The sequence below is a fragment of the Podarcis vaucheri genome (assembly GCF_965113315.1).
Source record: "Podarcis vaucheri genome assembly, chromosome: 8".
Classification (NCBI taxonomy): domain Eukaryota; kingdom Metazoa; phylum Chordata; class Lepidosauria; order Squamata; family Lacertidae; genus Podarcis; species Podarcis vaucheri.
In genome coordinates, this window is record NC_138766.1 from 81460110 (window position 1) to 81483744 (window position 23635).

Consider the following 23635-nt stretch of genomic DNA (forward strand, 5'->3'; position numbering starts at 1 on the left):
TTATAATGCATCTCTGGGTTATTTGTGGGGCATAGGAATTCGTTCATTTTCTCTCCAAAATATAGTCTGGCCCCCCACAAGGTGTGAGGGACAGTGGACCCGGCCCCCTGCTGAAAAAGTTTTCTGACCCCTGTGCTAGAAGATGACTTTCAACTGTTTTTGGGTGCCTTAAGTTGTTGGGCATCAACTGGGAAGGAGAGGTCCTGAACAACTTAGGAAACATAGGAACACAGTCCATCTGGCTGTTGTGGGTGCAAAGGAATGGTGGGAAAGAGGAGGAGGAGGAGGAGTTTGGATTTGATATCCCGATTTATCACTGCCCTAAGGAATCTCAAAGCGGCTAACAATCTCATTTTCCCTTCCTCCCCCACAACAAACAGGAACCAGCTGGGCAGCCCCCAAGAGAAGAAGGATTAGAACCTGGGAATTTTGGGTGGGATGACAATGAGTGGTCAGAGGGAGAAGACTGGGAGGAGGAGGTGTCGCTGAAGCGAAGGGAGCCCAAGAGGCAGGGATAAGTCAGGCTGGTGAAGAGTCACAGATGTCTCCTCCTCCTGCTGCTGTGACAAACTCCCCTCCTCCCAGGTCTTGCAGAACCAGAAGAGGCATGAAAAGGGCGGAGAAGTTAGCTTCAAACAGACGCAATGGGGGAAACCCTCGAGAGGAGGGTACTTAGATGGCTATAGGGAAGCCGGGACTTTAACTCTCAGCAACTCATCCGTGGAGCAAGACCCACTGGAGATGAGCTGCTGTGCTCATTAGACCTGACACCGTGCAGATTGTGCTCTTGCTAATGAAGAGTTAACTCCAACTTTGAAGAGTGTGATTTACTGCCGGCTCGCTCCTGACACTAGCTCAGCGTTGTTTGCACTGATGGCTGTCCAGGGTTTCATTCCCAGCCTTACCTGGGGGGGGGGTGCTAAAATTGAACCTGAGACCTTTACATCTAAAGCAAGTGCGCTGCCACTGAGCTCTAGCCCTTCCTTCAGAAAGAAGAGCTCTTCTGGACGCAGGGCATCCATTGGTCTGTCCTGAATCTGGCACCAATCAGTTTTTAAGTGTGCATGTGTTGAGACAGAGAGAGAGTTAGAGGTGTATATTACAAAAAATTATAAATGGTCTCACACTGCAGTTGGGAGTTAAGAGGCAAGTCCACTTCAGACCGTTCTGAAACGATGGGTCAGAAGAAGAAAGCAAGGTTGAGGAAGTCTACATTGTCCTTCCTTAGGGAAGACCTGGCTGGTGGCACAGACGGCCAACATCCTCCTGCAGATCGCCAGCTCTAGGCTTGTTGAGACCTTAGATCCTGGCTGGCACGTTTCCATCTGGAGGGCTGGGGTGGGGAGCTGCCTATCAGAGAGAGGTGGCACATGCAGCTCTGTGTGCCTTCGCTTCCCATCCAAGCACATGGTTAGCGCTATAAAAATATTAATAGGAGTTGCAGATTACTCACTGGGTTGCTGTGAGGTCAAACAAGACAAAGCACTCAGCGCAGTGACAAACAGCGATCGTAAAACGATGGCAAAGCTCTGACAGCCTCTGCCTACCTCTTCAATCAGCGGAGCAGATTGTGCAGCTTACGTGTTGAACCCAGTGGCATTGAGCCCCCTTAACGGGATTTCCCCACCCCCTAAGCACTGAAATTGCTGCTGGCTGTGTCTGTGGCCAAGTACTTCACTCAGCTATCTGCTATCTGCGTGCCCCAGATAGCTGGGGCTGCCCGTGGGCCTCAGGGCCAAATCCAGGCTGACAATTATTAGGTTCACCCACCTGCACCTGCCAACCCATAGATAAAAGAGGTGTATGACTGTTAGCTGTGAGTTGCTGGCAGCCCCTAAGGACCTAGTTCTCACTGACTTTGCAGGTGACAGGTAATTGAATGCTCCTCCAGACAAAAAGAGAAACCCCCACCCAAGCATGTCAGGGAAACCTTTTGCTTTGCATCTAGTTTCCTATGTGCATAGATGGAGCATCGTCCTGAATTGCACAGTTGGAAAGGATATAATAATAGTAATAATTTTAATATTTATACCCCACCCATCTCGCTGGGTTGCCCCAGCCACTCTGAGCGGCTTCCAACACGTTAATAACAACCATCTGATCCAATGCAAAAAAAAAAAAGTCACAATAACTCTAAAATAAAAAGAAGTAAATAAGGAGGCCAGATACAGGATAAAGGAAGTCTTTTATTTCGTTGTTTGTATTGTTGTATGTTATGCTCGCTGTATGTTATGTTCACGTTTAATGAGGGTATTTTGTGTATTGGTGGGGGTTTATGTTATGTTGTAAATAAAATCCCAATAAAAATTATTTAAAATAACAAGAACAACCATCTGATCCAATACAAAAAAGTCACAATAACTCTAAAATAAACAACTTGAATCAAATTAAAGCAATATTCAATAATCCATTAGAAACTAATAGCAAACAGAAACATTAGAGATCAGCAAATAATAATTAAACAGTTTACACCCATCAATTACAGTAAATAATTATAGTAAGCTATAAATAAAAATAATGGCAAGTCACAGTGCATAAAATACCACAAAACATACAACAGGATCCAACTGAGAAACAAGGACACACAATTTATTTTTTTAAAAAAATCACTGAAAGTATCCCAAGGCTCATATAGTCCAACGCCCTGCAAGGAAGATGGAGAGTCCCACCACCTTCCAAAATAGTCCGTTCCACTGTCAAACAGCTCACCTGAAGAGTGAGTCTGAGCTTGCCGTTTGAAGTGGTAGAAAAAGGTAAAAGGTAAAGGACCCCTGGACTGTTAAGTCCAGTCTAAAGTGACTATGGGGTTGCAGTGCTCATCTCACTTTCAGGCCGAGGGAGCCAGTGTTTGTCCACAGACAGCTTTCCGGGTCATGTGGCCAGCAGGACTAAACTGCTTCTGGCACAATGGGGCAGCATGACAGAAACCAGAGTGCATGGAAACGCCGTTTACCCTCCCGCCGCAGCGGTACCTATTTATCTACTTGCACTGGCGTGCTTTTGAACTGCTAGCTTGGCAAGAGCTGGGACAGAGCAGCGGGAACTCACCCCGTCGTGGGGATTTGAACCGCCGACCTTCTGATCGGCAAGCCCAAGAGGCTCAGTGGTTTAGACCACAGTGGTACACTTCAGATACTGGATGACCACTTTGGTGAGAGATCTCGGCCCCAGTGCAGGCCTGGGTAATTGGCAGACCTGCAGAGGTTCCTGTACACCACCAACTCTCACCAGCCCCAGCCAGGTCAGGGGTAGTGGGAATTATAGTTCACCCACATCTGGAGGTCCACAGTTTCCACAGCCCTGCCCTAATGTCGACCCCTGTAACAGTGCAGAGAATCTGCTTTGCAAGCAGAAGGTCCCAGGTTCAAATCCCGGCATCTCCATGTCTCACTTGAAATTCTGGAGAGATGTTGCCAGTCTGTGTAGACAGTTGCTAGACAGCGTAGATGAAAGTACAGTAATTATTATTATTATTTACTTATAAGCTGCCCATCTGGCTGGCTTGCCCCCAGCCACTCTGGGAGGCTTCCAACAAATGAACAACATTAAGCACAGTAAAACACCAAACATTTGAAAAATTCTCTATGCACGTTAGAACCACAGAATTCTAGTTGGTTGGGGTCCTGAGGGTCACCTAGTCCAACCCCCTGCAACGCAGGAACCTTTTTGCCCAGCGTAGGGCTCGAACTCACAACCCTGAGTATTAAGTCTCACACTGTACCAACTGAGCCGCCTATGTAGTTGCTGAACGACAAGGGAAGTAATAGTGCCACTGTATTCTGCTCTGGTCAGAACTCACCTGGAGTACTGTGTTCGGTTCTGGGCACCACAGTTCAAGAAGGACACTGAAAAACTGGAACGTGTCCAGAGGAGGGCAACCAAAATGGTCAAAGGCCTGGAAACGATGCCTTATGAGGAACGGCTAAGGGAGCTGGGCATGTTTAGCCTGGAGAAGAGGAGGTTAAGGGGTGATATGATAGCCATGTTCAAATATATAAAAGGATGTCACATAGAGGAGGGAGAAAGGTTGTTTTCTGCTGCTCCAGAGAAGCGGACATGGAGCAATGGATCCAAACTACAAGAAAGAAGATTCCCCCTAAACATTAGGAAGAACTTCCTGACAGTAAGAGCTGTTTGACAGTGGAATTTGCTGCCAAGGAGTGTGGTGGAGTCTCCTACTTTGGAGGTCTTTAAGCAGAGGCTTGACAACCATATGTCAGGAGTGCTCTGATGGTGTTTCCTGCTTGGCAGGGGGTTGGACTCTATGGCCCTTGTGGTCTCTTCCAACTCTATGATTCTATGAGGCTGGAAGACCCAGAAATGATGCACTTTGAAAGAAAAGGCGAGTGGCTGAGATAGCATTTGCAGAACCTTTTCCTGGTGTCATCATGTAGGGAAGCAGCAAATGGAACCCCCAGGATATCCTCCTTGAACAAATGCAGTTCTTGTTTTTAGTGTTCAGATGCATTAATGGGACTGATATGCTATGAGTCATCCAGCACAAGGCATTGCATGTGCTTCTTAAAATACACTGAAAGTAGCTCATGGCAAGCTGGCCACTGGCCTTGCGGTTTGCGTATCTCTTTGGAGATCTCTAAAAGTACCTGTATTCCTGGAACATATGATTCTGCGGATGGTGACCTCAAGCAGTGAATTTGCCTCTCGAATCAGCAGATGGTACCGATTGCATCTGGCACTTAGCGGATGATCTGCCCTATAAATTGCTTACTATTCACGGCTCAATATTGCAGGTGTGTGTGTGTAAATAATAGCACATTGAGTATTTTCTTCTTCCTGTTGTGCCTGGGATGCCTGAACCATCTCTAGACAATATATGTTGGTCCTGGCTGCTTTTCTCCAGCTGGTGGTTTGTCTGAAGAATGTAGTCCAAATCAACAAATCATTTCAGCGCATCCAGTTTGTACTATTTGCAAGGAATGGTTGCAGTTTTAAGTCACATGGGACGAACACTGTTGAGTTGAGGGAATTCTCAAAAACCAAACTGCAGCAAATTTTGCATTTCTCCAGATTTTGCTATGCAAAAGGCTCCAACCAGGGAATCTGTAGGAAAATGACATGCAAAAACATTAGGGAGAAATTGCTTGCAAAAGTAATGTGCCTATGGGGCAAAATCGCATGCAAAAATGGATACATTTTGCACTAAAATGCTGGTGCGTTTTCATAAGGGTTTGTTTTTTGTTTTTGAATAAAACGAATTCCAAAACTGATGTGCAAATGTGCATCTGGATAGCTCAGTTGGTGACGCCAAGGTTGCAGGTTCGATTCCCTGCGCATTGCATGGGGTTGGACTGGAGATGTTTTTCGGGCTTCCCTTCCAACTTTGCAGTTCTCCCTTTCTATTATTCATGGCTGAATGTGGAGAACTGAATTTAAGATTGGGAAAACGTGGGGGGAATGGGTGGCCGTGGTGGGATGACGACACGAGACTGACGAGACTTCCCCTCCAGAGCAGCCGGCGGCTTCTCGCACCCATTGCAAGTCGCGCTCGGGGCCCGAATGCAACGTCGGAGAAGGCTGCTGCCTTTGAGCGTTTCTTCCACTGCTCTCCAACTTTTCCCAGCTTGATCGAGGGGGGCTTGAACCCCGATCTCCCAGCCCAGGGCTCTAAGCTCCACCCCGCGCCGTACTGAAGCGCCCCGGTGCGCCCCAGGCGAGTGACAAAGGCGCTCCCTCTCTCCTCGCGGGTTCTTCCCATTGCTTGGCTGGAGATCGCTCGCTCTCTTCCCTTTTTTACTCGCTCCGCCGGCTGCTGCCGTGCTGAATGGGGCCGAGGCCGCCAATGGGAGGCCGGGCTCCCCGAGGCCCCGCCCGCTTCCCCTTGCGTCACGGGGAACTTTGATGAGCTCCCGGGAGTTTGGCCGCGCTGCCGGCAGATGCTGAGCGGAGGGGCGCGCCTGCAGTTGGGGCCGGGCGCTCTCCGTCGAGGGAGGAGGAGAGCAGGAGGGGATGCGCGCCAGGCTGCTGGACGGCATTGCACAAGCCTCGGCCGGGAGCGCTGCTTCCCTCGCAGCGGAGGAGGTCGCCTGAATCAGCCGCAGAAGGACAATTAATTGGGCGGCAGCAGCAGCAGCCGGAACCGCTTTCCTTGGCCGCCTTGTTCCCGGCTTCGCGCGCCACACCGCGCTCGGATCGCCGCCGCCCGCCAGCTCCATGAGCCGCCAGCTCGAGCCCCGCAGCCCCGCCGTGCTCCTGCACCCGCCGGCAGCCGGCGCGGGAGGCCCTCGCTGCCGGTGCGCGCCCGCCAAGCGGCTCCTGCTGCACGACGGCGCCGAGGACGCGCCGCCCGCCGCCAAGTGCGCTCGCCTCGCCGTCGACTGCTCCAGCGCGGCGGCGGCGCCCCACGATTGCTTCAGCGCGCCCGGATCGCCTTGCGGGCCGGTCTCTCCGGCCCCCGGAGGTGGCGGCTCGGTTGCGGGCACCCCCGGAGGGAACGGCAGCGCGCAGGGCCCCAGCCTGGTCGCCGGTTACATCCTGTTGCCCCTGCCCGACCGGGATCACGTCTCCAGGGCGCTCGACATCAACACCGGACGGGAGCTGCGCTGCAAGGTAAGCGCCGCCGGGGACGCTTCGGACGGGCGTCCGACCCTTTCGTCGTGTTTGGGGGGAGCCCCCTCTGCGCCTTGGAAAGCAGGGGGACCGGCCAGCCTCGGCCCCGCCGTCGGCGATTGCGCTCGGAAGGAAGGAAGCAAGCTCCATTGAGTAAACTTCAGTGGAACTTGGCTACCTTGAGGAAAGCGTGCGTAACAGCCTTGAAAATCCGGTGTTTTCACACGCGAGCCGAATCGGGTCTTCTGAATCAGAATCTCGGGTTTAAGTGGCGCGTGGATAGGGACTCTTGTGCGCGAGGTGGAAGGTTTGGGGGCAGAATTTGAAACAACACGGATTGGTGACCCACTGGCAAGCTCATGGGCTCCACACGTTCCTGGAATTCCCGTGATCCGAAAGGATGTGGATGCCTAGACGCGCTTTCTCGCGAGTCAGTGCCATTGAGCGTGGTTTGGGATCTTTCCGAGTAAACGCGTGTAAGAATGGGCTTGTGAAGGGAAATAGGATCGTAGTGGGCGCTGGATTTATGTAATGATGGTACCAGCAGGCAAATATCTGCAAAACATGATGTAGACGAATTAGGTCGGGGCTGCACTGAGCCGGCAGAACTTTGCAACCTTAGATTGTGTTCTTTTTGTGGAGATCCGTGCAGAGACTAGGGCTGGATTTCTCCGCGTTATGTGTTTTTTTTTGGGGGTGGGGTGGGTTGGGTTGGAAGCCATCTGGAAAGATTCCCCACACTTGACAAAGAAGGGTTAAGTTTCTCCTCCGTCATCCTCCTCTGTTTTCCGCTTCCCTCCTGCAGAATAGTACGCAAGCAAGAATTGGCTGAGACTAGCAGAGCTTTCCAAGTTTTCCATGAGGTGTCCTCAGCTCTTTAAATAAAACGCGCACACTCACCCTGTCCTTGAATATTTCCCCAGTCTCTTTGAGCAGGGCAAGTAGCTGGAGAGATGGGGCTTACTGCTGCCACCTGCTGTTTCCGGGCTCTCTCGTAGGAGGTGCAGTTGTGGAGACCTGGACGGCCTTCCCGCACTTGCTCGCTCTGCAGCAAACCCATTAAAATAAATGAGATGGTTCTGGAGCAAGTCCCTGGATGATTGCAGCACTTAACAGTTGCATAGCCTGGAACAAGCCAGATGCGTTTTATTTCATCTTCAAACTGGGAGGCAAGCTTTTGAGTTACACAGGTCTCTTCGACAGATTTTAGAAAATATGAAAGGACAAGATTCGGTACAGGGCAGATGACGGAAGTGGGGGAGGGAAGGAGGCAGGAATTAACATGGGGAGAATAATCATGTATTTCACTTACCCCTATTTAGGCTTTGTTAAGCGGCAGGGGACAGAGAAAATGTGCCCAAGGTTTCAGTGGATATTGCATGCCAAATTAGTAGCAACACGGCTTAGTTTGCTGCTCCTTGGTTTACTTTATTGTAGCAGTTCTGACCTATTTCTGCTTGTGAAAGTGCCTAGGAGGTCAGACTGCAAGGATCTTTTAATCGAGCTTTGCAAGCAGCCCCACAGATCTCCCCCAAGCAAGGAATCTCTTTCCATTGGAATAGCTCAACCAGGCCATTGATAGACTGATTGTGACTGGACTCACCGGTTTAAGGATTGCTGCAAATTGTAGCTCAGTGGAAGCTAAGCCTCAGTACCTAGAATAATTTGAGGGAAAGAATGTGCTTTTTATAAATGTATGATCTGTATGCAGCCTGGCATAAACACCTCTGATACTAGAGCAATAAGGGCCAATAGCCACTTTAGTTGAGATTCCTGCATTGCAGGGGCTTTGACCAGATGGACCCAGAGACCCCTTCCAACTCTACAATTCGGTGACTGTTAATTTTCCGTACACTTCTCGTTTGCAGTAACTGGAGACAGCTGAAATGACATGGACAGGGAGTTAAGTTGGGAAGGGAGGAGAGGACGATGGGGCTCCCACGGTGAGGAGTCTCTTGCCGGGTTGCCTGGACTGGAATGATGACACTCTGTGTGTACGTCACAGTTTCCAGTCAGGCCTAGGATGTGAGTAACCCAGCAGAGCCCTTGCAGGTCAGCTGGAGAACATGCCCAAAGTCTTGCAAAACATCTGTGAATAAAGCATGAGAGAGGCTCTTAATCCTCTCCTTCCCTTGCTCAGAGTTTGGCATGCTCCGAAATGGGAGCTCGGTCGCCATCGCCTTTGTCTGAATCACCGCAGACAGATTGGAGGGTGGAGGGTTTTAAATGCCTCTCCCAGCTCCTCTCTCTCTCTCTCTTTCCCACTGCATACCCAGAGGTACTTTTTCAGGGCTGGCAGAGAAGCCTCGGGAACTGAGCTCACACGTAACTTGGGCGCTTTGCTTTCAGGAGGTTTCTGGCAGGGTGGCCGGCTTGCTGTTGGTGCTGAAAATGGGGTTTCCTTTCTCTTCAGTAATTGTGAGTGTGCAGAACTAGGAATTGGCCGGCGTTTCAAGCTGGCGTGGGACAGAAAGGGGTGTGGCTATGCAAATGCCTTGGGTCTGGGGATGATACTACTTTGTGGGTTTCCCCAAACTTGAGTTTCCAACTGGTTTTGGACTACAACTCCCATCATCCCTAGCTAGCAGGACCAGTGGTCAGGGATGATGGTAATTGTAGTCCAAAAACAGCAGGAGGACCCAAGTTTAGGAAACCCTGGTCTAGATGAGTTCAGCCTTCCGATTCCATCAGCAGCCAACCAGATGTCTCTGGCTGGGCACACCTCTTTCCAGTAACAATTCCAGATATACAGCCACTCCCAAGTGGAAGCTCTCCAGTTCTTCTGGCTGGTAGCTGTTGATATGCATGCCATGGTCCATGAATTTATCAGCACGCAACCCCTTGTGCATTTCATTGAAATCCATTTATCTCAACAGACACCATTAAGAAAATGTGTAATATTTTTTTTTAATAATCACCCTCCCGACTTCCCTTTCTCTGCCCCTTTTAAACAGTGTGTCATTCCTCCTTCTCTGCAATTTGTGCCACCTGCTCCCTCTTTGATTTCTAATGCTTTAAAACAGGGGTGGGGGAACCTTTGGCCCTCCAGAGGTTGCTGAACTACAACTCCCATCAGCCATGGCCAGCAGTCAAGGAGGGTGGGAGTTGTAGTCCCACAACATCTGGAAGGCCACAAGTTCTCCACTGCTGCTTGAAGGCGGTGGATGTTTCAAGCTATGTCCATCAACTTAGATTTTGTCTGTATGAAAATCCCTTTGGCGAATCCCCATTCTCTAACCCCTTTGTTCCTCTTTTTCCAGGTCTTCCCCCTCAAACACTACCAGGAGAAGATCCGCCCTTACATCCAGCTGCCGTCGCACAGAAACATCACCGGGATCGTGGAAGTGATTCTCGGGGAGACGAAAGCCTACGTCTTCTTCGATAAGGACTTTGGCGACATGCATTCCTACGTCAGGAGCTGCAAGCGTCTTCCAGAGCAGGAGGCGGCCAGTCTCTTCAAGCAAATCGTCTCGGCGGTTGCCCACTGCCACCAGTCCGCCATTGTGCTGGGGGACCTCAAGCTCAGGAAGTTTGTGTTTTCTAGTGAAGAAAGGTGAGCAAGGGGTTCGTGGTTGTCTTAACATTCCCCGTACACTCTGGGGAGAACGCCTTCTTCAGCTAGTTTGGGTGGAGGGCAAAAAAGCCATGACTCCCCCCCCCCCAGGGCTTTGCAGGGGAATGGGCATTCCTTGGTGGTAGAACAGAGTCTCAAGGTGGAGCTGGGGCTTTCCTCGCTTGGAAACCTGTTGCTAGGAGGATCAAATGCCTCACTCATCAAACGCATGCCAGATTCCTGCATTCCCTGTATTTGCACCCCTCTGCTCCGTAGCTGGTGGTTGCAAGGCCAGGTTTGGCCCACTGGCTGCAAGTTGCGTACCTGTATTGGCATAGAAGCCGCTTTAGGAGAGAAGGTTTGACTGGTCTGTTGAGCCAAAGGAAGTTTTGGTGGGGGCCAAGTCGCCGTAGGACTCAGCTACACAACTGCAAGTGAAACGTTTTAAAGGCATTGCAAACTGCAATATACAAATGTGACTCTAGATGGTGAAAGTGAGCTACGCAGAATTGGATGTATTTTTAAAAACGTTTTCAAATAAAGCGTTTTCAAAGCGGTTTTTTATATGTGTGTAGGTTCCACCATCATGTCCTCTTTTTCGCTATACATTTTTGTCTGCAGAATATCTTAGAGTGCTTCCTTTATAATAAGAAACATCAGGTGTTTTTTCAATCCCCGCTTCCATCTGCCCCGGCCGGGGAGGCTGATGATCCGTGGTGATGGCAGTTGTTTCCCGGCAACATACAGAGGCCACCACATGGGCTGCTGCAAGTGTCACTATCACATTAATCTGTGCAACAACCCTGTAGTTTTATACCCAAAATAAAAATGGGAGCATACCCAAGCCAGTTGGTTTGTGTATATGGCAGTCAAGAGATCTGAACTTTGGACTTCCTGGTTCAAAACGCACCTTCTTTGCCTTTGCACCACATTAGTTATGTTATATAAACATCTGTCTTGTTTCTGGCAAGGGATCTAGAGTATTATTTTACTGTATGTCTGCCTAGTTTGAGAGCCAGTGTGGTGTAGTGGTTAAGAGCGGTAGTCTCATAATCTGGGGAACCGGGTTCGCTTCCCCGCTCCTCCACATGCAGCTGCTGAGTGACCTTGGGCTAGTCACACTTCTCTGAAGTCTCTCAGCCCCACTCACCTCACAGTGCTTGTTGTGGGGGAGGAAGGGAAAGGAGAATGTTAGCTGCTTTGAGACTCCTTAGGGTAGTGATAAAGCGGGATATCCAATCCAAACTACTCTTCTTCTTCTTCTTCTTCTTCTTCTTCTTCTTCTTCTACTACTACTACTAGTAGTAGTTGGATTTTGATTCTACGCTCAGCAGCTAAAGCAAATTGACGCCCCACACAGTTCCTGAATCCGGTGCTGGTGCAGTGGGTTAACTGAGTTGTTCTTTGGATCTTGGCCTCTTGGGGGCTGTTCTTTATCGTAACTCAATGAATTTGTTATTTGTGCTACATCCCGCCGTCCAGGGAAATTGTGGAATTGTAGAGTTGGGAGGGATCATCTAGTCGAGTCATGGCCAAACTCGGCCCTCCAGATGTTTTGGGACTACAATTCCCATCATCCCTGACCACTGGTCCTGTTAGCTAGGGATGGTGGGAGTTGTAGTCCCAAAACATCTGGAGGACCAGGTTTGGCCATGCCTGATCTAACCGCTGCCTGCAATGCAGGAATAGTATCTCATGGGGGGGGGTTGAACTTGCAACCTTGACGTCATCAGCACCATGCTCTAACCAGCTGAGCTATCCATCTGCCAGAGTAGTGCGTTGAGTCTTCCAGCTTTAGATGGGGACCGCCAAGCTTCCGACAATTTTATTTAGGTGTGGGAGAAAACATACATTCCATCATATGTGCAGATGGCACGTACCGAAGTCGGGGATTTCTTTGCCAAATCCTGATTTCCCAATCTGCATGCCTGCGATGAAATTAAATCTTGCGTGGTGTTTGTGGACGATGCACCCCTTTGTAGGGAGGTTTCCATCTGTGAAGTTGCTCCTAAGCTGCTTCCTTTGCAAGCAAAGGAATTACTGATCAGGACCGAGAGGGTGCTTTCTCAAGTTCGACCTATAAGCGAGAGCTCCCCTGAACTCAGCTGGACTTAAACCATGTAGAATCTGAAAAGCTTTGTCTTGATTTTGTTGAGGATCCGGGTGGGTCATTGGTTCAGGTGTGCGGAGACTGGCTCAGCTGGTTTGTGGATTGCGCTGGGTCATGTGTTACTCCAGGTCTCGTTGAGATTACAGGGCTAGGTGTCTGGCAGGACGGCAGCAAATTACACCTTGGTGTCATTCTTAAGTATTGCATATTCAAATGGTTTACATTTGGGCACGGACCGTGAATGAGAATTGTGTTGGCTGGGGGTGGTGAAGCGAGAGAAATGGGTTGCAGTTGGCACAGTGTGTACTTGCGATGAATTGTTCAAGGCAGTACTGATATTCAGGAGTCAAGCTATGCACTCAGATCCCATGGGTCTGATGCTGACACAACGCTGGTGCTCTCAGAACAATGGTTGGGGGTGAGCCTCAGCAAAGTGCAACTCCTGTGTCCGCAGATTCCTCCCCCCACCCTCCTTTCCCTAGAGCATGGATTTCCATTGCATTTGAACAGGCATGTAGTTAACTATCCAGGGTTGGCCAGGGCTTGTGTTATTGCAGTTGTCACGTGACACAAGCTACTGGAAGCAGAGACACGGCTGGGATTACTCTCTGTCCCATGATTGTCCAGTTACCCATAGCTGTACATACAGTGCTGCCTCGCAAGACGAAAAGAATCCGTTCTGTGATTCTCTTCATCTAGCGGTTTTTTCGTCTTGCGAAGCAAGCCCATTGAAGGATTAGCGGATTAGCACTATTAGCGGCTTTTAGCGGCTTATCTGCTGATCGGATCAGCTGATAAGCGGCTTAGAAAAAGGGGGGAGGGGGGAAAACCAGCAGGAACTCGCAAGACATTTTCGTCTTGCGAAGCAAGCCAATTGGAAATTTGTTTTGCGAAGCACCTCCAAAACGGAAAACTCTTTCGTCTAGCGAGTTTTCCGTCTTGCGAGGCATTCGTATTGCAGGGCACCACTGTATGCTCAGGGAGGGATTTGTATGGGGTTGGTGGGGAAGAGCCAATATTAGAAACTCTGATATATATATATATATATATATGCTTTCGTAGATTTTCACGGGTACAGGAATGCAGGTTTTGGTGTCTTCGGGTGTCTTCCCGTGTAAGAGTCGGGGTGTCAACAGAGTCGACACCCCGACTCTTACACGGGAAGACACCCGAAGACACCAAAACCTGCATATATATATATATATATATATATATATATATATATATATATGTATATAATTCCCCCCCCCAAAATGTATTGCTTTTCCAAAATTTATAAACATAAATCCTAACTGTAATTATTCCACTCTTAATAACATTGTTACGTGACTTCCTCAAATCCACCTGGCTGAGTTTCAATATATATCATTGTAACAGTTTTCCAAAACAAATTTCTCATAAAACTTACTTGAATCAATTAACGTCTTTTTTCCTTTTCATATTAAATTTAAACATGTTATTCTATAACATCACATATTTAAATCCTGAGCCTATCTGGTGTTTGCAAGTATTTCTATTTAAATTATCTTAGCATATTTAACTAAATAGTCTTTGAATTTCCTCCATTCCTTCTGGTCGCGGACTCTTCCGGTGAGGTCGGCTAGCTCTGAAAAGTCCATCATCTTCATAGAAACTCCGATATATAAGCTAGGCGCCAAATAGCTACTTAAACCAGGGTTACAGGTGCCAAAACACAATGCCCTGTTGCCATTTTGTGGCCAGGCGGCTCAAGAGTTGTATTTTTCAACATGACTTTGCAGCTCCTGAAATTCATTCTGATTGTGCAGATAAAATTAGAAGGGATAGGAATCTGCAGGATGTGTCGTTAGCGTGCGAAAAACGGTCAGGATCCAAGGATTCCCAGACACGCACATCCAGATGGAGGAGACGTTGGGTGCCTTCGCTTGGTGGCGAGTGGCCGATAGCCAGGTGCAAAATGCGCCTGGCAAATTTCTAACGCTGGAGAGAGAGCACATCTTCTAGAAACCAGCTCTTGATTCACAAACGGTGCTCAGCCTTGCAATCCATACCTGGTTGCTTTGCTCTGCTTCTTTTTGCAGACCTGGCGTACTGTTGTCCACAGGATTGATGCAGTTTTCACTGTGTATCTACAGGCCATGGGAAGGGGTCGACAGTTTAAAGGTGGTGCAAGAAGCATGGAGCCTCATCTGTCTCTCTCTGTGTGTGTTATAAATATATATGCATACAACTGAAAATGAGAAGACGAGGATGCTACTGCTGCTGCTAAAGTGTTGGCAGGTTTTGCAAAACTCTTTGAAGATAACCTGCAGTTGGGTGTTATGTGGGTAGCCCGAATAGGTGTGAAACTCCAGCCCATTTGAACTCTGTGGGAGTTCTGCTTTTGACATCAGCAGAAACAGTTTCACACTTGAGGGCTGCAATCCACGCATTACTTTGAAGTGATGCCATAGTCAGCTGTTGGATCTTAGGGAGTGTGCAAATTGCAGCCTGCGTTGGGGTGATGTTTATGACTGTGCATCATTTCGATGGTTTCTCCTTCGTAAAGGTGGCTGTTAAGCTCCCGCAGGTTTTGGTTCTCCTGCGTTTCAAACATATAACCCCTGGATTCTCTGATCTGCTTCAAGGCACCCCACACAGTAATCTCCAAACAGGTGGGAGAATCTGCTCCTGGACAGGAATAAGGAAGTTTTGGTTCAGCCTGGCAGAGCAGTTCCTGAAGGGCAGCTTGTTTGCAAGGCTCCTTTTTGCATTCAGTTTGCCCACATTGCTTTCTTGGTGCAGAATATCACGTCTTTCCCGTGTGCAATGCCATCTAAAGGAGGCTTGAGACTCAGGAAAGCGAGCTTCTAGCCATTTTGGAGGCTTCCAGCTACTGTACGAAAGAGGTGGCGGTTGCATTTCATAAGTTCTGATTTCGTACAGCCGCCCCACAATAAACACCACAGTAAATCTAGGAAAACAGGAATCTGACTTATACTCAGTACTGTCTACACTGACTGGCAGCAGCTGTACAGGATTTCAGGCAGGGTGTGTCTCTCCCCCCCCCCCCCCGGCACTCTAACTGGAGATGCTGGGAATTGAATCTGGGGGCTTCTGCATGCAATCTAGTTTCGTTTGTTTGGAGGGAGGGGGCCTGGTCTGACATTGCAGAGCGAGGAACTTTGAGAGATAGTTTGTTAAGTTTTTATACCTGTTGGAAGCCACAGTATTATTATTATTAATGCTATTTGGTTTAGTTTTTACTTTAAAAATGTCAATGGGCATGGAGGAATAGGCAGGTGCAACAACACAAATTTGTTTTCTGCTTTTTTAAAAAAAGATCTGGTAGTGAGTGTAATTTTTTTTTTTTTGAGGGGTCGAAAGGACTTAGTAATCTATTGCAGGGCTTGGCATCTGCCCTAGGAAGTGAGTTCAAATTGTGTGCCATGTATGCCAATCAATTGCAGAGCAGACTGTGGATTTTCTTTCTTTTTTTTTTTTAAAAAAAACCCCGCTCTGATCTTATTTATGGAAGTGCTGAGTGTGAGCATTATGGGGTGGCCAGAATGATCAAAGCGCCACAAATGGAGCCTGCATTTTCACCCAGTGTGCCCCCTCGCCCACCCCCACCCCCACAAAAAGTGAAACTGGATCACGCATTCTGCTCCCAAGTCATCAGCTGCTGAATAACACCTAAGGGCCAGGGGGCATGCATGTACGAACCATCCCCCTGGTGAGCAAAAATCGAGACTGGAGCCTTGTAGCCAAATAATTCTCTTCCCTCCCTGCTTGCAGATTTATAGTTTCGCAGCAGAAATGACAAGTTGTCCTGTAGAGAAAAGCAAACAACCCCCCCCCAACAACCGCTAGCCAAAATAGCAGCTTGCATCCAGTGCTGTGAATTTGGAAACCGAAGCGTTGCGCAGGGAGCGTATCATGTGCTTCCCTGTTTGGTAATCAGAGGGTTAAGCAATTAGCCTGGCAAGCACAGGTGCAGAGTTTGGATGCCCCGCCAGGCAGTGGGAGGGCAGGCGAGGGTAGGTTGAGTCATATTTTCCGCTTAGAAAACCATCCGGTGGAGTTGGGGAGGGAAGGGAGAGGAATCTTTTGCATTAGAGGACAGGAAGGTCACCCTGAGGACAGCGAGCAAATCAATGCATTTTACAGGCCAACAAAAACTGTAAGGAAGGCTTACTGAGCAGGGAGCCCTGCAGGAGCCAGAGAATATCTAACCAACTTAACGTAAAAAACGGCAACTTAAATGGTGAAAACCTCTGGGAAATGGGGTGTTTGCTTAAAAGCAGGGTATATACCCTGCAAGGCCCGTTTGTATGTGTGTGTGTGTTTGTGTGTGTGGTGGCAATGCATATCTGAGCCCAAAGTGCTGTGACTATATCAGGAACAAAAGGGATGTGGGTTTTGGCTGCGATCCACCAGCCAGTTAAGGCTTGACGTCACCGGGGCTCGGCTGGCTTCAGCCCAGGATCTCTGCCCTGTGAATTTGGCATCGTCACACTGAAATCCTCAAGGCCGGAGCAAACGAGTAATGTTCTTGTAGAATTGGAGATTCAGAAGGGGCCACGTGGGGTGTCTGCTCCAATCCCCTGCAATGCAAGAACCTTTTGCTCAAACCCACAACCCCGAGAGCACGAGTCTTGTGCTTCGCCTACCGAGCTGTGTCACCTGAGTGCTGGCATCGGTAGGTGTGGCAGTCACAGAGTGATGTCTGTGAGTGTCTTCGCAGTGTGTTTCTCTGATATATTATTTGCCCAGGGAAATTGCCCTGCACCACTGAAGTGGTCCTGAGTGGCTCAGTTGTCCCATGGTGTTGACATCAGGAACTATATTCCCGTCCGGCTCATTCCTTCACGTGCATAAATAATCTCTCCTCTCCCGGAGCTTGTGACTTATCTCAGTCAAAAAGCCTTGCCTTTGTGTTTTCATTTGGTGGGGGATCATGAAAGTTCTGGCTGTGGTCTGTGATCTGAGGCTTCCCATTCATCATAGCCTGAGTCACTTCTTGATGCTACAGTCAACCAATGATGAGCACGACATGCAGAAACCTTTCCGCAGCGGTTTGTGTGTAATGGTTTCTGATCGGTGGAAGCTGCAAACCTAAGCTCACTTACCCTGGGAGTAACCCTCACTGAGTTCCGTAGGACTTAATTCTGAACACACAGAATTAGATCCTTAATCTAAAAGTTTTGAGCAAGTCTTCCATTTTTGGTACAGGTCGTGGATACAACATAAAGGTAAAGGGACCCCTGACCATTAGGTCCAGTCGTGGCCGACTCTGGGGTTGCGGCGCTCATCTCGCTTTATTGGCCGAGGGAGCCGGCATACAGCTTCCGGGTCATGTGGCCAGCATGACTAAGCCGCTTCTGGCAAACCAGAGCAGCACATGGAAACGCCATTTACCTTCCCACTGAAGCGGTACCTATTTATCTACTTGCACTTTGACGTGTTTTTGAACTGCTAGGTTGGCAGGAGCAGGGACCAAGCAACTGGAGCTCACCCTGTTGTGGGGATTCGAACCGTCGACCTTCTGATCGGCAAGTCCTAAGCTCTGTGGTTTAACCCACAGCGCCACCCGTGTCCCAGGATACAACATAGTCGCTGTCATTTGGGAAGGGGGCGGTTCTTATCTCCAGGATGTGACGAAACTGTTTGCCAATTCCCTACACTTGCCATTCTTGAGGAACTGGCTCTTGGTTATGTTATCATCCCTGACTCTGGTTCATGTATTTTGAGATCTGATAGGTTGAGAGAAACGTAGAGCAATGCAGGAATCTCAATTGAAGCCTCTCATATCCAACCTCTGCTTAAAAACATACAATAAAGGAGTCTACCACCATTGCTGGACCCTTTGTTGAAATTACGTGTTGGCGTGCCTTCCTTGTGTTTCTGTCCTTGTCTTGTGACTCATTTTGCTCGCCCTTGTGTGGAAAAGCGACTAGGGAAACTGTCTTATTGGTCTATCTAGCTCAGTATTGTCTTTTTTTTAAAAAAAATCTTTTAATTAAGCAATTTCAGCATAACAAATTATCAAACCATATAATCACATACATTATTCCCCCCCTTCCATCCCTCCTTCCCCACCACCAAAAACTTCCCTCAGCCCCTCTCTCTGATTTCTCTGCACATAGTATTCTCTGCATGTTATAAAATTATACATATCCTTGGCTTGTCTATCTATCATGTTATCAATCAATAAATTTTTGTGTGTTTATTCAAAACCTGCCAAGGAGTCCAGTTCATTTTGTTGTCTTTTTAGATAATTTGTAAAAAGTTCCCATTCTTCTTTGAAGTCACAGTTGTCCTTGTCCCGCAGTTTGTATGTCAATTTAGCCAACTCTGCATAGCTTATCAGTTTTTCTTGCCACTCTTCTTTCGTTGGGATGTCCTCATTCTTCCATCCTTGTGCTATCAAGACTCTTGCCGCTGTTGTAGCATACATAAATTAATTCTTTGTTTTTCTTGGCAGGTCTTGTCCTACAATCCCTAACAGAAATGCTTCTGGTTTCTTTTACAAATGTCATTTTAAACATTTTTTTTCAATTCATTATATATCATTTCCCAAATTTTTTTAACTTCTCTACATTCCCACCACATATGATAAAAAGTTCCTTCAGTATTGTCTATATTGACTGGAAGCAGCTGTCCAAGGTTTCAGACAGCAGACTGTCCCGGCTCTACCGGGACATCTCTGGGATTGAAACTGGGAGCTTCTTCATGCAATGATAACATTTTCCCCACCCCCCCCAGTCAACTTTCCTCCTCTGTGCCAGTACCTGGCCTTGCTTGGTAACCGATGCCTCAATCTCTTTCCTCTTCTCCAGGACGCAGATCCGGCTCGAAAGCTTGGAGGACACACACATCATCAAAGGGGAGGACGATGCCTTGTCGGACAAGCATGGCTGCCCAGCCTACGTCAGCCCAGAGATCCTTAACACGATGGGGACTTATTCTGGCAAGTCGGCTGACGTCTGGAGCTTAGGAGTCATGCTATACACCCTCCTCGTGGGACGTTACCCCTTCCATGACTCGGACCCTACTGCCCTCTTTTCTAAAATCCGGCGCGGACAGTTCTGCATTCCGGACCATGTCTCTCCCAAAGCCCGTTGCCTTATCCGAAGCCTGCTCAGGAGGGAGCCCTCTGAGAGACTCGCAGCTCCAGAAATCTTGCTCCATCCTTGGTTTGACTCTGTTTTGGAATCTGGTTACGCCAACCAGGACATGAGAGCCTCCGATCAGGTTGTTCCTGAGAAATCCAGCGAGGACGACGACATTAGCTCCTTCTTTTGCTAGCTCTGGGTTTTTGCCTCGGGGGACAAGAAGCCTCTCACACTCTCCTGCAGTCTTTAATTTCTAGCCTCTGTCTTCGTTTTCTGTGGTCCTTCCCAAAAATTGAGCTGCGGTCAGGACAGTAGTACCCTTGCAAGTAGGAGATTGACATCCTTCGCCTTCTTCATGAATTCCCATTTGGATCCCTGTGGGACTTACTCTGGAGCAAATGGACCTTTGCAAAACGCGTTTCGGCCTGGGACTTCTAGGCTGTGACTTTGAAAGTTTGCTCTGAACTTCAGTGGGGAATTTTACACACAGGGCTGTCTGGAATAAGCAGTCTGAAGTTTGCAATCTTTGTTGGGTGGTTTTTCAAGAGAAAGCAAAACACCTTGTAGCTCCTTGGTTCCATGTTCAGATCCACACAGTCTTGTTCTGCAGGCAAGGTTATATTGTAGAAACTACAGAAGGGCCAACTGGATTGCTCTGTCTCTCATCCATCAAAGTGACAGGGCTCTGGGCTGGCTTAGATTACAGAATCTCCTCGCTGGTGATGTAAGAGAGAATGCAGGCACAGTTCTTGAAGTGCTAGGCGGGGGGCTTGTGATAGTCACGGTGAAAAAAATAATAATCAGCCAGATTGTCTATTTTTATAGCTAAGATTATCTAACTGGTTTTGAGCTAGTGTCTCCTGACATGTGAGAATCACCCCCTTCTGCCTCCAGTTTGCCAGTTCCTTTTCTTAGCTGCATTTCTGAGTTTGCGGCTTGAAACCCATTTTACTGTTTTCAGCCCTCCAGGAGGCGATTAACCTGGAATTACTTGGTTTGTCAAATTCGCCCTCCCCCCCCCACTTCAAAATCTAAACCTCAACTAAACTGTAGCTCGTTGGCTTTTCGACAGAGCTGTAACGGCTTTGTGCTGGCCAAGGTGTGGATAAACCAGGCAGCTGTAGAAGTTGGCCATGCGTCTTGTGGGATGAATTGGGCTCCTCTCTGAATTCTTGGGACTTTAATGTTTTGGGGTGGACTTGGGTCGACAGGCACAGGGGGTTGGGTGCCTTTGCACTGGAATTGTTTTGCTTTGGAATACGGGGGCTCTTAAAACAATGAGGATTTTTGCCATTGGCTTGAACGTCAGACCACCCCGTTCCTAACCCATTATCAGCCTAAGCCAGGAATGTCTGATTGATTGATGAGATCAGGACTGTTGGTGCCCTCTGAACTGCCACAAAAGCCCCTACAACCTTGGAGTCCCCTGTCTCTTGTGTGACGGTGCAGGTAGCAAATCTTGTCTTTCTGTCTCCAAATGCTTCCACATCCGATTTCCCTTGGAGCCAATTCTTTAGCAGACTTTAGGACTCTTCCTTAAGGGGAGCAGTTCACAGATTTCTTCCTTATAGGTGAGGTTTCCTTTTGACATTCTCTCCCTTTGGCCCTATTCCTCCTCCTCTGCCATGCCTGTTCTAAGGAGGTGTGTAAGCCTTTACGAAGGGTTACGGAAAACTTGAATTGGCCAGCTAGCCCCCCCCCCCAAACCCTCTGCCAGATGTGTCTTAGCCATAAAATGGGGTGCACTTGTTAGGTGATGCAATACTGCTGCTGGCACCTGTGTACATAGCCTTATAATCTTGGAAGGCAGAGCACCGCTGTGCCCATTTCGCAGATGGGGCTGCTGAAGGCAAACAGGTGGAGGTAGGGACCTGCTCAAGGCTTAGTGGGACTTGATCTTCCCATCTGATCAGGAACTTTCTGGTCCGACATTGAACTAACTGACCGCATTGCCTCATTGCGTAAGACAAGAAAAGGAGGACTTGTGGTTTGCATTCTCAAAACAGCTCCCTGGCATCTCCAGTGAAAAGCGTACCTATGTAGCATAAGAGGAACTTCATATTCTGCCTCCCATCAGCCAGTGGTCAAGCATGATGGGAGTTGTAGTCCAGCAACAACACAGCCCCACCCCACGGGTCTGGAGGTATTTATTCCCGAGCCTCTGAAGAACTGCTAGCAGTTGGAGGAGACATTGCTGGGTCAGAGGCAGCAATCTCCTTGACTTGGTTGATGAATGTGTCCTCCGTTGAGTGCTAGAATTGGTCCTTGGTGGGTGCAGATTTAAAGCTTACTTCTGGCCTTGGTGTTGCATCTGCCTGAGCTCTTTAAACCAGCGGTGAGAAAACCTGTGGTTCTCCTCCAGTTGGACTGGAATTCCCATCATTCCTGGCCATTGACTATGCCGGCCTGGGATGGTGGGAGTTGGAGTCCATCAGCTATCTGAAGGGACACAGGTCTTCCTCATCCTTGCTATAAAACATGACATTTTTGGTTTCTGAGGCAAATGATCCTAAGGAACGTGCCTAGCGCTCCTGTGTGAAGGTGTCGCTCCAAAAGTAGCCCAGGATATCTATCTGAATGCCAAAACACCAGCCCAGAGTGTCCCAACCTGAACCTGAGAGGCAGATAGAAGCCCGATCTTATTACATATACCGAAACAACGTTTGTGTTGGCAGTGTGTGGGCTCTGCTCTCTGATGCCTTGCACCACTCTTTTGCACAAGAAGGAAAACAAAAACAAAAACAAATCCTCATTTCAGTAAGCTTCTAAACAATGTCCTCACCTTCCCATCAGGCTGTTCAAGAGTAATCTCCCTCTGGAAATCTCTTCCCCTTATTAAATGTTCATGTGTGACTGGTGGTGGTTGTTTTTTGTATCTCCAATTCTTGTGGAATAATGAATACACTTGAATAAGCATTTGCTTCCTGGATGTGGTAATGAACTTCCTCCTGACAAAGACGACTGCTCCGGTTTGTGCAAATAGGTACTTGCCCCGGGGTGAGCTGGAAATCACCCAGAGAACTAGAGAGGGAAACTTTTGTTCATTTGGGAGACAGTTGGTTCTCCTTTCTCAGAGGCAGTTGATGTGCCCTGTGGAAAAATGTGTGGGTCAACAGGCTAGCATACAGCTCTATGGATTAACATCTCTTGTTGATTTGCTTGCAAGGGTGGGTGTGTGTGTGTGTGTAAACACACGCCAACCAGGTTTTGTTTCAAAAACACTTTTATCCCGTATCTGAAACTGATGTATTCATCAGCGTTGGGGATATGCTACCAGCGAACTACCTTTACCTTTCAAGGAACTCTGGGAAATGTATTTCTGCTGGGGCTGTCTTGAGATTGCTGATCTCATGGGACTACAGTTCCCAGAATTCTTCGTGGGGAAAAGCTGGTTGGATATACCTGTTTAGCCCAGAATTCAAAGTACCAAATGTGGACGTTGCTTAAGAATCCTACTATTTCTTAAGGCTTAGCTTTGTCAAAAGGGTGGAGCCACTGTGCTCTTGTGATCTGTTTATACCTCATCTGCTATGAACCTTCCCACATAATGTCTTGCCATCTTCTGATTGGTTTTGTGTTTTCTTAATGACTGTAGAGGTGTGTGTGAGTGTCCTAAAACCCGAGGTGTCAAAAGAGCATTTAAATGTGAATTAATGGCTGGCAATACTAACTTGATAGAATCAAGAGAATTAGAGGTGAAACTTTAATTTTTGACCTTGATTGCACTAAAGCTCTTGTGATTGCTTTAATATATTTGTATCTGTGATACAGTTGTTGTTGTTTTTTTAAAAAAGAAAAAAAATCCACAAACTTGCCTATGAATCTGTATATATTGGTAGGTATCATGCTAATAACACTATGTTGGATGTTTGTAAATAATGTACATATTTGAAAATCGACATGATGATGTTGGAGAATTCCTGTACAAAAAGGTTTAATAAATCTGGTTTCATAACAAATACTTGTCTTTCTCTTCCTTTAAGTCCCAGGGTTATGCTCTAGACTAGAGGCAAATGAGGTCCTCACCTTGGGGAAGCTAAATCGGGTCTGGGTCTGGTCAGTGCATAAACAGCATTTGGTTCCATTATGGAAGAATGATGATGATGATAATAATAATAATAAAATAATAATAATAATAATAATTTATTTATACTCCGCCCATCTGACTGGGCTTCCCCAGCCACTCTGGGCGGCTTCCAGAAAAATATTAAAATACTGTAATACATCAAACTTTAAAAGCTTCCCTAAACAGGGCTGCCTTCAGATGTCTTCTAAAAGTCTGGTAGTAGTTGTTCTCTTTTGACATCTGGTGGGAGGGTGTTCCACAGG

At 47.9% G+C, this 23635-nt stretch overlaps 1 protein-coding gene and 1 long non-coding RNA gene across 2 annotated transcripts; one reads left to right on the top strand and one right to left on the bottom strand.

Annotated features, from left to right (window-relative positions):
* The first annotated feature begins 5873 nt into the window (after window positions 1-5873).
* TRIB1 (tribbles pseudokinase 1) lies at window positions 5874-23265 on the top strand. Its single transcript, XM_082235816.1, has 3 exons — window positions 5874-6567; window positions 9828-10120; window positions 19031-23265. The coding sequence occupies exons 1-3, from the start codon at window positions 6172-6174 to the stop codon at window positions 19497-19499; spliced, it is 1158 nt and encodes a 385-aa protein (XP_082091942.1). The 5' UTR covers window positions 5874-6171; the 3' UTR covers window positions 19500-23265.
* Window positions 7265-9819, bottom strand: LOC309539692. Its single transcript, XR_014222958.1, has 2 exons — window positions 8389-9819; window positions 7265-8340 (listed from the first exon to the last, which is right to left on the bottom strand). It is a non-coding gene; the product is annotated as an uncharacterized lncRNA (long non-coding RNA).
* Window positions 23266-23635: the final 370 nt, after the last annotated feature.

What these genes read in the sequence shown, in the direction of transcription:
- TRIB1 (XM_082235816.1), top strand. Translation starts at nt 6,172, where the DNA reads ATGAGCCGCCAGCTCGAGCCCCGCAGCCCCGCCGTGCTCCTGCACCCG. An exon ending in GACGGGAGCTGCGCTGCAAG is followed by an intron (nt 6,568 to 9,827) that starts GTAAGCGCCGCC and finishes CTCTTTTTCCAG; the next exon opens with GTCTTCCCCCTCAAACACTA. An exon ending in GTGTTTTCTAGTGAAGAAAG is followed by an intron (nt 10,121 to 19,030) that starts GTGAGCAAGGGG and finishes CCTCTTCTCCAG; the next exon opens with GACGCAGATCCGGCTCGAAA.